At 46.3% G+C, this 14718-nt stretch overlaps 1 protein-coding gene across 50 annotated transcripts in view; it reads left to right on the top strand.

Annotated features, from left to right (window-relative positions):
• Window positions 1-14718, top strand: part of CACNA1C (calcium voltage-gated channel subunit alpha1 C) — a 703883-nt gene that overhangs the window by 490849 nt on the left and 198316 nt on the right. For all 50 annotated transcript variants that reach the window (XM_032254241.1, XM_032254239.1, XM_032254246.1 and 47 more), the window contains exon 6: window positions 12003-12161. In XM_032254241.1, the coding sequence (XP_032110132.1) occupies window positions 12003-12161 (159 nt within the window). The remainder of the gene's footprint in view (window positions 1-12002; window positions 12162-14718) is intronic.

Raw genomic sequence — 14718 nt, forward strand, 5'->3', positions numbered from 1 at the left:
AGTGAATGAGGTAGATATTGTTGGATTTCTGTAGGTAGTTTTTCCCTTATGAAGTGCAGGCCAGGCTGGGCGCAGTGGCTCACACCCATAATCCCAGCACTTTGGGAGGCCAAGGTGGGTAGATCATTTGAGGCCAAGAGTTTGAAACCAGCCTGGCCAACATGGCAAAACTCCGTCTCTACTAAAAATACAAAAAATTAGCTGGGTGTGGTGGCACACGCCTATAATCCCAGTTACTTGGGAGTCTGAGGCAGGAGAATTGCTTAAACCCAGGAGGTAGAGGTTACAGTGAGCTGAGTTCATGCCATTGCACTCCATCCTGCACAACAAGAGTGAAACTCCACCTCAAAAAAAAAAGAAGTGCAAGCCACTTTTGCTTTCAGAAATGGCGGATAAGATAATTCAGATCAACTGTGCTGCTGAGGACAATTAGAAATGCTGGACAAAATATTCTAAATCTTCTTTCTGGAACTTGGAAAAGATGCCTGATAGAAACAAATATTAATCCTCTCTGGAGAAAGATAACATCATCAACATTTTCAAATTATTTTGAAATGCAATTTTGTGAAAATAAGGTTTCATTCATGATACCAAATCACTAGATACACAAGGAGACAAAATAACCTGAGTGAAAATGGAGAGAAACTATAGACTATAGAAATAGATCCACAGGGAATCTAGATATGGGAATTCTTAGATAGACACTTGAAAATAACTGTATTTACCACATTCTGAGATATCAAAGACAATACTGATAATTTTCCAAAGAACCAGAAGATATGGAAAAGAACTAAATGTAAATTTTAGAAATGAAGAATACAATCACTAAAATAAAAAATGCAGTGAATAGATTTAAAAGAAGACTTGACACAGCTGAAAACAAAGTTATTGAACTAGGGAGAGGGCAGGGAAAAATACTGATAAACACAGAGACTGAAAATAATTGGAAATGTAGAAAAGAATACAGAATATTAGAGAATAAATGGATGCTCACATTTATGGAATTTTTTTTTCCTACATGTACTGACAGAATCATTATTTTTAAATGAATATGTTGAATTACATGTTAACTTGTTACTGAAGTATAATATAGTGATTATCTTGGTGTAGGAGGAGGTGAAGGGGGCTGCTGGAGAGCTGGTGGTGTTTTATTTCTTGTTCTGAGTAATAGTTGCATGGCTGTTTGTTTTGTGATAACTCATACATTGTAACATCTCCCTGTCTTGCCTTTTTGTATGTATATTTCACAGTTTTTTCCAAAAAAGATTTAAAAAGAAGAAGAAAAAATACAGGCCCAGGTAGCTACATCACTGGCAGATGCCAAAAGAGATCTCCTTATTCTGCCTGGAGCAGAAAACTAGTTTGTGACCAATAGTGAGGTAGCACAGAGGGATGACCACTGTGATGCAATCACTTCCAGTGGATTAGAGTTGTCATGAGAGATGCACCGTTGAGAAGGATTGTGAGGCCCCATCTGGACCAGAGGGAAGGGGCAACATCTGCCAGGGTGTGGAGCCAAGAAGTGGCACATATACGTAGTGTAGTTGTCATTTTGCCTGGATAATGGCTAAGGAATGGAAGTTGTAGCTTCAAGTTGGCTTGGCTTCTAACTCCAGCTCTGCCATTTACCTAATATGTAACCTGGGACAATTTATCTGTCCTCCCTAAGCCTCAGTTCTTTTATCTGTATCAAGACAGTGGAGAATTAAATGAAACGATGTATGTAAAGCACATATGTGGTGCCCAGCAGGTGCTGGGTCCTCAGGAAATGGTAGTTAATATTATTATTGTTGTCATTTGCTTCAGATTATCTTGTCTCCCCTTCACCATATGCAGGTTTCTTCTAACACAGGGTTTCTCTTGTATCTTTTCCTCTGAGCTTCTCTTTTCAATACACATTGGTAATATAAAAAATTAATTCAACTTGATGCTTGATATTTAAATTACTCCTCAAGTTTTAATTTATTGGGCAACCAGTATCCACAATTGCTTTCCTAAAACAAGGACACTCCTGTACTGTTTCTCGTGCCATGTGTGGGATGCAGAATTTATTAATATGGAAAGGCTAAATTAAAAATAAATGAAAATTTCTAATGAATAAGGACAATCTAATGAGAACATGCAAAAATCATAAAATTTGAGGCTATAGGAAAACTATCCAGGCAATAGTTCTTTCCCCCTTTATACGAAGCTTTTTTTTTTCCAGTAAGAAAATGCATTAGACACTTCTGAAGCTCAGCATGATAAGCTTACTCCTTTCCCCAAAAGAGAACTATCTGCTTTCCTAGTTCTAGGCCTATTTTCTTTTGAAAGCCATTAAGCCTGTGAGACCATTAAAAGTGTCCATTACTTCATCAGCCAAATGAAGGCAGAAAACATGATCTGTGAGATTCATCACATCTCCAGCTTCCAGCCAGTGCAACATGATTCATGGAGATCCGAAGTAAGCGTGGGCTAGCAGTCACAACCTGACGATGACAGTGCTGATTGTCACCACCACAAATGCTGAAAGGAGCACTCATTTTTAGACTCAGTCAGGTATGACTTTGGAAGATAAGAACCCAGGGTTGGCTAGTGAGTTATAGTAAGAGGATATTTATCTGATCACTGTCCCTGGGAGGGCACTTGTTGGCTCACAAAACTTAGAAGCCCTCCAGATGGAATACCTCCTCCTGGCTTAATGGAATGGCGATGGTGGCACATAGAAAGCCACTCTGTCTTGTCTGCCAGACATCATCCAATTGCACTACCACATCTGCTCTCCAGCCTTCCCCACTCTGCTCTCTGGCTGGGGAGTTGACCAGATGGCCTCCATCAACAGGCTGCCTCATTTTCAGCTTGTAGTTGGGTTCAGTCAATGGAGAGTCGAGCAAGAGCTCAGCAGGTGGGAGCAGGGTGAGGTCAGGGTTCTTCTGTCCCCAGATACTTCCCTGCAGGTCTGGGCCGGCATTGTCACAGCCTCTCCAGATGGTCCTTTCCACAGAATGCTGTCCTTCCCACTCCCTGCAACCACTCTTTCCACTTGCTTCTTCAGCTAGTGATGCTGATAGATCACTGTTGTTGCCACCTCCAGGCCACATTTGTGGTTCCCTTTACCCTATCATACCTTCATCAAAAGCACCAGTCACCTCATGTTATCTTAATTTGAGTGTGAGGAGATGGTGGGACAACCTCGTAGAACTATCTAGTAGGCTTATGAAGCATGTCCTGAACTCAGAAGAGAGGACAAGTGCAGGTGTGGACACATCTACTTAGTGGTGACTATTGGGTGCTTAGGAAGGAGCGAAGTGAATGAATTTTTTGAGAGAGAGTTTAGAGAGAGAGCCACACAAAGCGTAGAAGACTAACAGAATAAAAGGGCAGAGAGAAGCTCTACCCAGGGACACAGCTCACAGGTCCACTCTTCTGGGAACTGTTTTCTTATTTTCCCAGGTGAAGATAGTCTCTCTCTCCTCTATGCTTTCATAGTCCTTTGGGCATAATTCTTAGGAAAAGTATCACTGGCTTTGCAATGAGCTGTTTCCATGGCTGCCATCCCAACTAGCTGAGAGCTCATGGGCAAGGACTGCATCATTTTTGCCTCTGTGATAGTCCTCAGATTCAAAGAGGCCCAGAAGGGTGGGAGGGAATAACAGATATGAAGAATTAAACATGGAGTTGCAGGAGAACCAACACTGGGCACTGTCATGGAGACAAAGAGAGACCATTTTGAAAAGAAGGGAGTCATCAGTGACATCAAATAGGTGAAGGAAAATGACGGCCAAGCCAAGGCGGGCGCGTTGGGACCATCAGTAACCCTGAGGATGCAAGCTCTGTGCGGGTGGCAGTGATAGAAGCACCAGTCGAGGGGAATTCAGGGGGAGCTGCTCAAACCTGGAAAGCTGCTGCACTGGGTTGTGAGTCTCTGCACAACAATGCTGAATGGCTATTTCTGCTGCTGGAAGGAGAGGCACTCACACATCACTTGTGCTCCCCAGCAGTGTGGTACAGGTATGTGGCTCCCAGTCTTGCCCTCTGCAGTGATCATGTGTTTACAAATGAAAATAAAAGCTAAAAACTTAATAAATAGCCGCACAGGACCCTCACACCAGCTAGTATATGGTACTTTCTGCATCCAGCATTGGCTTCATGCACTTTACTGATTATACAAATTATTTTAAAGAGTGATGTGTTGAGGATAACCCCCATGGAGGCAAAAATCCAGTCACTGCTTGAGAGCATCTCGGAACCCCAGCAAGATTGGATGAAGTTTCTGCAGCCTCCCAGGATGGCCAGCGTGCTCCAGGGCCTGGCTGCTGGTTGGTGGAACAGCAGCTGCAGTATTACTTGGAGCCTGGTTAGAAATGCAAACTCATTCCCCACCCAGGATGGAGAATTAGAATTCATATTGTGACAAGATCCGAGGGGACCTATGTGCTCATTCACCCTAAAGGTTCCCACTGAGACCGGTGTCACACTTGTAAGACCATACTTCAAATAACAATGGCTGTCACTGATATGGCCTTTACTATGGGCCTGACATTGTTCTGGGCACTTTGCATGAATTAAGTTGTTTAAGCCTCACAGCAACTTTAGGGGATAGGTAAACAATCATCCTCTCTTTGAGATGAGGTCAATAGCTGATCCGAGGACACATGACTGAGATGTGGTGGGGTTGGGATTCAGTGGGGTCATTTGGCTCTGAGAGTCCCTCTTCTTAACCACTGCACTCTCCTCCCTCTCCCACCTCCCATGGCAGTCGGCAGGGTGCTTCATAGGTGGTCCATAGGTGTCTAGAAGATGCACAAGTGAGGGATGGCATAGCTGTCTGTGGTGGGTTCAAGAAAGGGAAACTTGACATTCTGGGGAAAGCTTGCTACAGCCAGGGTACTCCTGCCTCTCTCATCAGGGAAGGGAGAGACTCTGATAGTATTTTCTCAGATAGAGGACATAGTTGAGGATGGAATGCTTCATTCTAGATTCCCCTCTGAGAGAAGCTGGTGTTTGATCTACACTTTCTTAGAATTTGCGTCGCAAGTCCAAGGTTAGTGAGGTTCGTGGGCAGTTATGGGGCTCAGTGGACCCAGTAAGGACAGTGTCCTTCACCTGAACACCTGTTATTTTTTAAGTTTTTTAAAATTTATTTTAAATTTTCTTTTTTTTAGAGACAGGGTCTTGTTCTGTCACCCAGGCTGGAGTGCAGTAGTATGATCAATAGTTTACTGTAAACTTGAACTGGTAGGCTCAAGTGATTTCCCCACCTCTGCCTCCTGAAGTGCTGGGATTACAGGCAAAAGCCACTGTGCCTGGCCTTGAACACCTGTCTTAAGAGAAATCTGTTTCTTTCAGATGGCATCCAATTCTGAGAGGAAGGACTTGTAAGGAAGCTTAGAATTTGCTTACCATCCAGTGACTCTTTTTGTTTGGATTTGGCTAAAGTTTGTTGGGAAATACAGAAAACATAACTTGCTTTGGTAGGGCCAGCCTCTCAGTCAGCCATCATTCAGCTAATCAGATGTCTGGATTAAGCAATATGGCTTTCTCTTCCCTTCTGCAAGGACAGACAGTTCAAGTTATGGAGTGGCATCCTGAAACTCCATGTCCTGACTCCTGCCCCAGTCCTGGAAGATGGCTGCCACCTTAATGCTGGCTTTAAGTACAGCAGAATCCAGAGTCAGCCCCACGCCTGGGAAGCCCCGACGGCATCAGGAGCAGGGATATCACATGTAGAAGGGATTTTTGCAGGTGTGAGGTTGACTCGCCGTTTCTTTTCATCTAGGTTTTGTGTACTGGTAGAATCTCACGTGGTGCTGCAGCCCTCTCTTCTGTTGCATTGGGGTCTGCTGAGAAGTTGTGGTTAAGGCTGCCCCAATAAAGCCAGCAGAGTAGAAGACCCCTGGCCTAATGCTGTCCTTCCCGTGGCCCCCCGGGGCATCAGATGGGTATTATTTCCTCCACTTTATGAATGAGGATGTCATCAGGAGGGCCTTCCTCATGTGCTTCCTGAATTGGTTTCCCTGAAAGTAAAAGTGATTATCTGCTTCCTCTGACTACACAGAAGCAACGAACTCATTCCTCAAACCTCTTTCCAGGGATTTCTTTTAAGAGACAGAACAAAGCCAAGGGGAGCATGGGGCTGACAGACAGAGAGCTCTCAGCGTCCTATACTATCCAGGTTACAGTGTAGTCTGGACCTCACAGCCCTGGTGCCAGGACCTTCTACCTGCATGCACCTGACTAGGTTCTCTCCCCATTCAGCCTTCAGCTTAAGCATCACTTCCTAGAAAACTTTTTTGCATCTTCCATGCCAAAGGAGGACCATTATGGTACCCTGTTCTGCTTCTTTAAGGCTCTTCACAGAGTTTGTAATTATACATCAGTTGGGTGATTATTTGACTAACGTCTGGCTACCAACAAGCTCTGTGAGGGCAAGGCCTGCAGGCCTTTCAGTCACACCATATTCCCATCTCTAACACAGCAGGCATGGCTCATAGCCCATAGAGCTTAGCTCAGTAAATCGTCATTGAGTGAGTGAAATGAAGGCATTGGCTTAGGTGATCCCAAAGTCCTCTTCCTGTCATGACAAACTCTGAGTCCATTATGAGAAACTTGTACCCACCAACCCCCTAAGCCTAAACTTCTCTCTTCCTAGTTCAGTGATTCTCAGCATTGTCTCCTGATGAATTTGTCATCAAGCCTCCTTATCATTTTCATACTTCCTAAGGCTTAGCTGGAATCTTCAAGTCTGAATAACTGGGAACATAAAATGTTCATGCTTAGCCACCAACAGAAAAGCAGAGCATCAATGTGGAATCCAAACAATGGAATCAGACTAACATTGGCAGTGATGTCCAGTTCCAGGGTCTTCAACTGGAAGGTTTCTCCCTTTACCCTCCCATTTCATGTGAGAATGACTCAAAATATGAATTCAAAAGGGGGAACTGTGGGTTGGAGTTTACATGAAAAGAACAGAGTCCTTAAATCTGGCACGTTACCTTCCAGCCCCAGGAAGTTCTTATTTTCCTCTTGCTCATAAAGGCATTTTCAGACTTTTTTGTGATAATATCCCTGGGGCCCTGAGCAGAACAGTTCATCCCAAAAGCAGGGCTTGGTGAGATGCTGTTTTCTAAAGCAAAAGAGTGTGTGAGCTGTTGTCAGCCCTCATCGGTCATGGTGGACAGTCTGGACCAGGTAATGGAAGCACCAACTTTAGCCAGTCTGGGCATCTCCAGGCTAACATCAAAACCACCGTAGAGAAAGGTGCCAGACATTGCTTTCTGCTGTGAATGGCTTCTTTTGACCTTTTAAGGTGAAACAGGATGATTTATATATGCAGGTCCCCTATGCCTTATTGTCAAGTTGCACCCCAGAGGAATGCAGGCAGCACTGCAAGAGGAAGAAAGGAAAAGCCATGTCTGCTGGCTAAACTCCATCCCCTCCTTTTCCCAAGCTCAGCACTAAATGATGCCACTGCCCAAGGCCCGGTCTCCCTGGAAGGTCTTCCTGGTACCTTGAGAGTCTTGCCACCCACCAAGAGGCAGTCACTTGACATGAACTCCAAATTAGCAAGACTGAATTTCTAGGTTACGTGCTATTTGATCTTTGCATGGAACCATTATGTTCCAAATTTTCCAGTAGAGCTCTCCTGTTGCATACTTGGTCCTACTGGTCCCATAAGTACACATGTGTTTGTCAGACCTTAACCTGATTTAGGGCTAGAAAAAACAGGCTCAACACATGCGTGGGCCAGTAGCGATCTTGTGTTCACAGAATGTTTGACAGCAGTTGCTTCACCAGGCTTATCTAGGGTCCCTTTTCCTTCACCAGCATGAGCAGCCAGCCCTGAAGAAGGCCCGGCGCTTTCTTATCAGCTGTGAATGTGGCCTATCTGAGAACACTTGGGTGGAGAAATGTCGTGTATTTTCCAAATTAGAACTTGAGTTGGAGGAGCTGTTTCTGGGGCAGCTGTGAGCCAATCCCAAGAAGCTGTTAAACATCCAGACCCTGAGAGCCACACTCTACATGGCAGGGTGGAGAGGAAGAAGTCTGGCCACACGCCTTCACAAGCCAGCCTGGCTCTGCCACCCCAGGTGGGCCGCAAGGAAAACAGATGGAAGTGAGAGCCTTTCCTGGACTGGCCTTGGAAACATCTGGGCTCTCCTGGAAGCAGGGACTACACTAGACTCCCCCGCCTTCCCGGCAGATGCTGCAAGCACGTGTCCCTGCTTTATAGACTCAGGTCTGGAAGCCGAGAGCCACAGTCTAAGGGTGTGGGGGGCCTTTTGCACAGTAGTGAAGCCACAGGCTAGGGGCCAGACCACTTGGCACTAAGCCCTGTGCTGCCACTTCCCAGCTATGCGACCTTGAGCAGATCACTCCACCGCTCTGGACTCACTCTTCTCATCTGAAAAATATGGTTAGAAATAGTGCCTACTTCCTAGGGTTGGTGCCGGGAGGAGGTAGAATGGTCCAGTAGAGTGCTGTGGGCTGCTGTCGCCATGGCAAGTCTTCAGGACACGTTCATTAAGTTGGAGGGCTTTTGGTGTTCCAGGGCAGCCTCCCCACAGTGGCAGAATCCCCAGCCAGGCACTTCCTCAAGTCACTGCTTGGATACCTCTGAGGGTAAGAAACCTACTCCCTCTTAAAGCACCCTATTCCACCTTCAGATAAGCCTGTTTCTCAGACCGATACGTGTTTATCTGAAGTCTTTCCCAGACACTTCCCAGTTGGCCATAGTTCCATCCCTGTGGTCAAACAGAGCTCATCTAGCCCCTCTTCCTCAAATAGCCACTGAGATCCCGTGAAAACCACTGACATTACCCCCTGCCTGTGCCTTTTAACCATTCCACCAGTCCTGCCTTTTCCTGACAAAACACCTTCAATTTCTTCTAATGGTTACTGAATGACGTTGTTTCCAATGCCTTCATTTTTGTGGTTTCTGTCTCGGGAACACACCCTGTGCTTACGAATGTGACCTGGCTCCATGTGCATGGAGTCCCTTCCACGTGCCTGAGACACAAAGATGAGAAGACATTATGAGGCTCAAGGAGCTCTCAGCGAGGCAGGGAATGGCATTCTGGAGGGAGGAGGGGAGGTACCGCACGAACTGGGATTGGAGGCACGAAGCCAGAGAACTGCAGGGTGTATTGCTCAAGCCTAAGGTATAAACTGGGAGTTATCTGAGATCAAACTGGGGAAGGAGGCAGGTGAATTTACCTGCAAATTACAAGGAGTCACTGGGTGACTTTCAGCTAGAGAGTGACACATTCCAGTGTGTACTTCAGGAAGAGCATTTTAAATGCAGCTCAAAGACTGGGCAACACTGAAAGCAGGGAGACCAGTTGACCAAATGACGAGGACCAAGGGGCCAGAGAGGAGGAAAACGAGTCATGGGCGGAAAGGCTAACACTGGCTCTTCCTGTGGGGGTCAGGACAATGAGTGACTGCTTCCCTGTGTTCTATAATTTCTCTATAATAAGTATTTTCTGTTTTCTCTATAATCAGCATACATTATTTATACAGTAAGAAAAATGTATTCATGTCTAAAGATACTAGGAAACCAAACCAGCAGGACTTGGTTACTGAGTGGAAGGACGAGCCTAGGAAATGAGTTTTCTAGCCTGGGTGCTCAGGTGAGCGACGTGGCCCCAACCTGGGTGGGGATGTGAGGAAAAGGGCATTTGCAGGAATTCTTATGGCATCGCTGACAGCTGAAGTGACGCCTACAGGCTGCTTTCACTCCACTTGGCCTCTCTGCAGCCTATGCAGTGCCTCTGTCCCCTGCAGGCCCTGAAACTCACCTGTCCCTTAGATACCTACCTGGGAAGCAGATGTCCGTGCAGCAATGCTCACCAGCACTCCAGGACAGCAACGGCATTTATTTAGATGATAAGTTTTGTCACTCCTTCAGTAAATATTTACTGCATGCCCACATATCCTCAGCACCAAGCCAGGACTTAGTGATAAAATAGGGAGAACAGGCACAGTCCCTCCTCACAAAACTCAGCCGAATGTGAGAGACAGATATAAATGTGTTAAAATCCCGTTAAGGAACATAACATTTCAAATTGAGGTGCGCGCTCCAGAGGAAAGGAAATAGTTCCAAGAAGTTATAAAGGAAATATGTATGGTCTGGGAGTTGGACGATGATCCCTGGGGAAAGAGATACTTGGGCCGAGAGTGAAGGATAAGTAGGAGGAAAGTGGGGAAAAGCATTCCAGGGTGAAGGGAACAGCATGTGTGGTGGCCCTGTGGTGACAGGAACAGAAGCTTATTTGACTCTCTAAAAGAAGATCTGTTTTACTGGAGTGGGTTGGGGAGAGGCAGTGGGTGGAGAGGTGAGTGGAGCCAGACCCTACAGGGCCCTTTAGGGCACAGTCAGGATCTTGGTCTTCATCCTAAGAGCAGAGGAAGGTTCCAGCAGGCCTGAGGCAGCTTGCTGAGCAGCCCTCCAGCTGCGGCCTGGAGGGAAACCTCCCAGTGAGTGTCCCTTTATGTCCCATACCCGCCATTCTCTTGCCATGGGAAGCTGTGGGACTCAGGCCTGCTGAGATGCCCCTCACGCCTGGGTAGCCCAGATTTGGGGTTCCCCCAACCTCCAGGAGCGCTTGGAACACATCCCCCACCCCACCCCCAGCAGATGCCCTGAAAGTCGCTTTGCAGTTCAGTTCTCAACTTTCTTTTCTGCGTACTCTAACACTAATGTGTGTACGACTTCCTAATTAATGGAATCATTTCCATCTGAAAACATCTTGTTCTAATGGGAGACTGCAAGCACTCTCATTAATTCACAGGTAAAATCATTCCAGCTTTTCTCTTCTTTTTTTTTTTTTAATCTTTTCAGCTTGGCTTAATAGCTGGGGAGAATTGTTCTAATCAGCCTTGTGAGAATCACACCGCCAGAATGAAAAGCACCAACAACGGTCTTGGGGTTTGGGGAGGGGGTGACCAGCCTTTGTCTGCCCAGGGGCAAGGGCAATGTAAAAATGTGAGGGTGAGACGCCCTACACGTAGAAGATAAAGACACAAAAAGTGACCTGTGTGGTGTAACTAGGAGGGGGGTGGCCTGTCCTGTGTGTGTCAGCGGAGGGACTCGGTGACTTTCTGCACCACTGGCTCTGCTGGAGGGAAGGAGGAGCTGCCTCCGCCTTCTCACCTGGCTTGTGAAGACTCACTGCACTTGCCTGGGCAGGAATCTCACACGCGACTTTCTCAGGGCTTGGTGTTATCTGGGGGTGACTTGTTGGTAACCACCTTCTTGCCATTTGCAAATGATTTGCAGTGTCTGTTTAAATGAGCTGCATCCCTAGTGTGTTATTTCTGATGTAACCGAGCTTAGTAAGGGGGGGGGGCCTTCTCCCCATAGACCACAGTGCAAGCCCCAGACCTCACCACCAGCACCCATGTGCCCAGCCAGGCTCTTCCTTTACTCTTTTTTACCGAAGGATCTGGGTGTGTTTTAGAGTTTCTTTTCTTGTGGTACGAAGAACAAAACAAAATTAATCGTTTTAACAATTTTCAAGTGTACGGCTCAATGGCACTAAGTCTATTCACACTGTTGTGCAACCATCGCCACCATGCAGCTCCGGAACTTCTTCCAGTCCCACCATGGGGAAAACCTGGAGGATAAATGAGTCCCTGCATGGCCGTCTTGAGTCCACCTGAGCTCTCACTGTCCTGAGATTCTGCTCTAAGAGAAAAAGATGCTCAGTTGTCTCTAAGATGGGGTATTACACAATTTGATAGTTATGGATGAAAACAACATGTTCTTCCCTTGGAAGTACAGCAGCTGCCAGTCCTTTGCTTTGGATGAGTCTCCAAGACAGATTTGGAGTGAGACCAACCTGGATTTAGACCCCTGCACCGTCAGTCCTTGGCGTGTGGCTCTGAGCCTCTGTCTTCTCATCTAAACAACAAAGGCTGGCACATCCTCCCTTGCAGAGTTGTAGGAAGATTTCATGAGATCGTGTCAGCACGGCACCCACGGTGGTGCTGGGTTTTAGTGAGTGACTCTGTCCCCGCAGGTCTCCAGGTGGTTCTGAATTCTATCATCAAGGCCATGGTTCCCCTGCTGCACATCGCCCTGCTTGTGCTGTTTGTCATCATCATCTACGCCATCATCGGCCTGGAGCTCTTCATGGGGAAGATGCACAAGACCTGCTACAACCAGGAGGGCATAGCAGGTAAGAGGGGCAGGCAGCCACGCTCCCGAGGCCCTGCCTTCTATCGATCCCAGCACCATTCCCATTGCGAGCTACACCAATGTGACCAACAGAGCCCAGGGAAGGCCCCCTCCGCTCACACACCTGCTGGGCCTGGGTAAGTGAGAGGCAGAGACCCATATCCTTTTTTTCTCAGTTCCAGTTTTTGTTTTAATCTCTGTTAAACCAGCCTAATGCAAACTACATTCAGCATTTTTCAATAAGCGACACAATTTGAGAAACATTTGAATAATTTAGAACCTATCTTTTGTCAATCTGCCACTTTTCAAGCCAACCCTGAGTGTTTTAGGAATCAGAGCTGAGCTGGGGATGCTGGTCTCTGCTTCTTGGGCACTTCAGTGTGGCTGGCCATTGGGAGCCCTTTCAGGGAGCTGCTCAGCCCTAAGCAGCAGGCTCTTCCAGTACCACTCTGAGATCCTTCTACCTTCGTGGTGCTGATTCTGGCCTCTCTGTAATTATTGTTTCTGCTTCTCCATTCACAGCTGATGCCCCAGTGCCCCTATCCCAGGTGGGAGAGGAGGGCAGGTGGGAATCACTCCCTTTGCCAGCAGCCAAACTTCCTTCCCTCCAGGAGAAGGCTTAACTCCACCCCATGACTCCCAGTCCCTTTCTTTTTGAGCCTTCCCACTTCACAGTTCTTCTATAAATCAATATATTTAACAGCAATGCTGGCTCATTAGGTACTTCCCTGCATGGCACTGGAGTTTTGGCTTGCAGGATATGCTGCAAGCTGCCACTAAAGCTACTAACATCACAGCTTGGCCTTTTAAAGAAACATTTAAACAGAAATTGACAAGGTTTTTAAACAGACATATAAAGCAGCTTAACACAAAGAACTTGTTGAAAAAATATCCCCCTCCCCAAAGGGGCTAGCTGTGTTAAATGTATAGGATGTTTTTTCATACAGCAAGATCCATCATCTTAGATTTTGGCATCTTGGTGGAGAAAGGGGAGCATCATCTGCTGGGAACAGTAAAGGATACCTAATTTTCTCCATCGACCCCACACCTTATTCCCACTCAGTGCCGGCATTCAGTTAAATGGGACCCCTCTGGCTTCGCCGGGGTGAGGAGCGATGGCTTCGCTGGGGTGAGGAGCGATAGCTTCCAAACAAGAGGGAGTGAAATTTGTAGCAGAAACCAAAGTAGATTATTTTCTATGTATCATCTGGTTTGACTGGATGGATTAACTGTGTTTTTGTGAGGTTTCTAGTTTATTTCCACATCGCTACAGTCCTAAAAACAAAACAAAACAAAAAACCACATACACAAAACATACTCCTTTAGACACAGAATCACACAAATGTTTTCACTTTTTTGATGGAAGTCTGTTTAACAGGAGACTTTTTTCACTCTAGAGAGAATTTCCAAATTACTTGGGTCATAATTGTATAAAATAAACTATCATGTTTTCAAAAATAGAATCCTTGTTAAATTGGAAAAAGCAGGTCTTGTGTGTAGCTAAAATTCTGAGATTTTTCAGCCTTGCTTCAAGAAATGCAACCCGTATGTGAATAATATTTTCCTTTTTAATTAAAATCCTTCCTTTTATTCAGGTTGATTTGTAGCTAGCTCAGAACCAATAAATTTATATGAATTGTGCGGCTCTGTGAGAGCTCATTTTAAGACTCCGTAAGAGCTGACTGTGGTATGTCTAAAGCTGATGCAGTTGTATTAAAATTATCAATGACCCATTTGACCCAGACTCCTCAGAAAGTCACAAACATGTGTAGTCTCAAAGATTCCCCATCAGTTCAGCAGTGAATGATGGTGACGCCCTCAGCAACAAAATGTGGGAGAGCAAAATGGTGGAATTCAGCCATCGAGCTGAAGACAGCAGCCCCACTGTGCAATCAGATGTCTGTGTACCACAGAGCTAAGGAGGGCAGCTCCAAAATGCAGGTGATTTCCATCATCCTAATGGGAAAGCAGCCCAAGTGTGTTTTCTGACTGTGGTGGGATCCTGCAAGGGCCTTGAATATTGGTTGGAAGTCCTGGGCTTTGCTACCAGGCCTCAGTGACCCTGGATACTCTGAAAATGACAGGCATGGTAGACAAAGAAAGCATGACACAAAGAGGGAGCCATCCTCAAGGCCATAGTCTCAGGGCCCAGTGAAGAGGTCACCTCAAGTACTGAACCTATCATGGCCTCCCCTGTGTTTAGGACAAAGACAAGACTTGGCCTCCCCAATTGGAACAGCCAGTTTAGGATCACGTTGTCCACCCTTGATAGTAAACCAGGAAAAGTGCCTGAGAAATTGCTCTGACCAAGAGACTCATCAGATTGTTTATGTGTTGAGTTTATCTTTGTCTGCAAGTTCAGAAGAGAAGTAGGCTTCTGTCACGAAAATGGCCATGAGTCATAGGGGCCAAGGTGTCAGAGGACAATGACAGAAGTGCTCCAGAGAGAGGGGCCCTGCCAGGCTCCATGAGAAGGTGGCCTCACTCATTCACCTGAGCCAGACTCCCTGCTGGGAAGCGGGGCCCAGGACACAGCTGCGGAAGCCTGTCCTCTCAAC

The sequence above is a fragment of the Sapajus apella genome, unplaced genomic scaffold (assembly GCF_009761245.1).
Source record: "Sapajus apella isolate SASKATOON/1434 unplaced genomic scaffold, GSC_monkey_1.0 scaffold86, whole genome shotgun sequence".
NCBI lineage: Eukaryota > Metazoa > Chordata > Mammalia > Primates > Cebidae > Sapajus > Sapajus apella.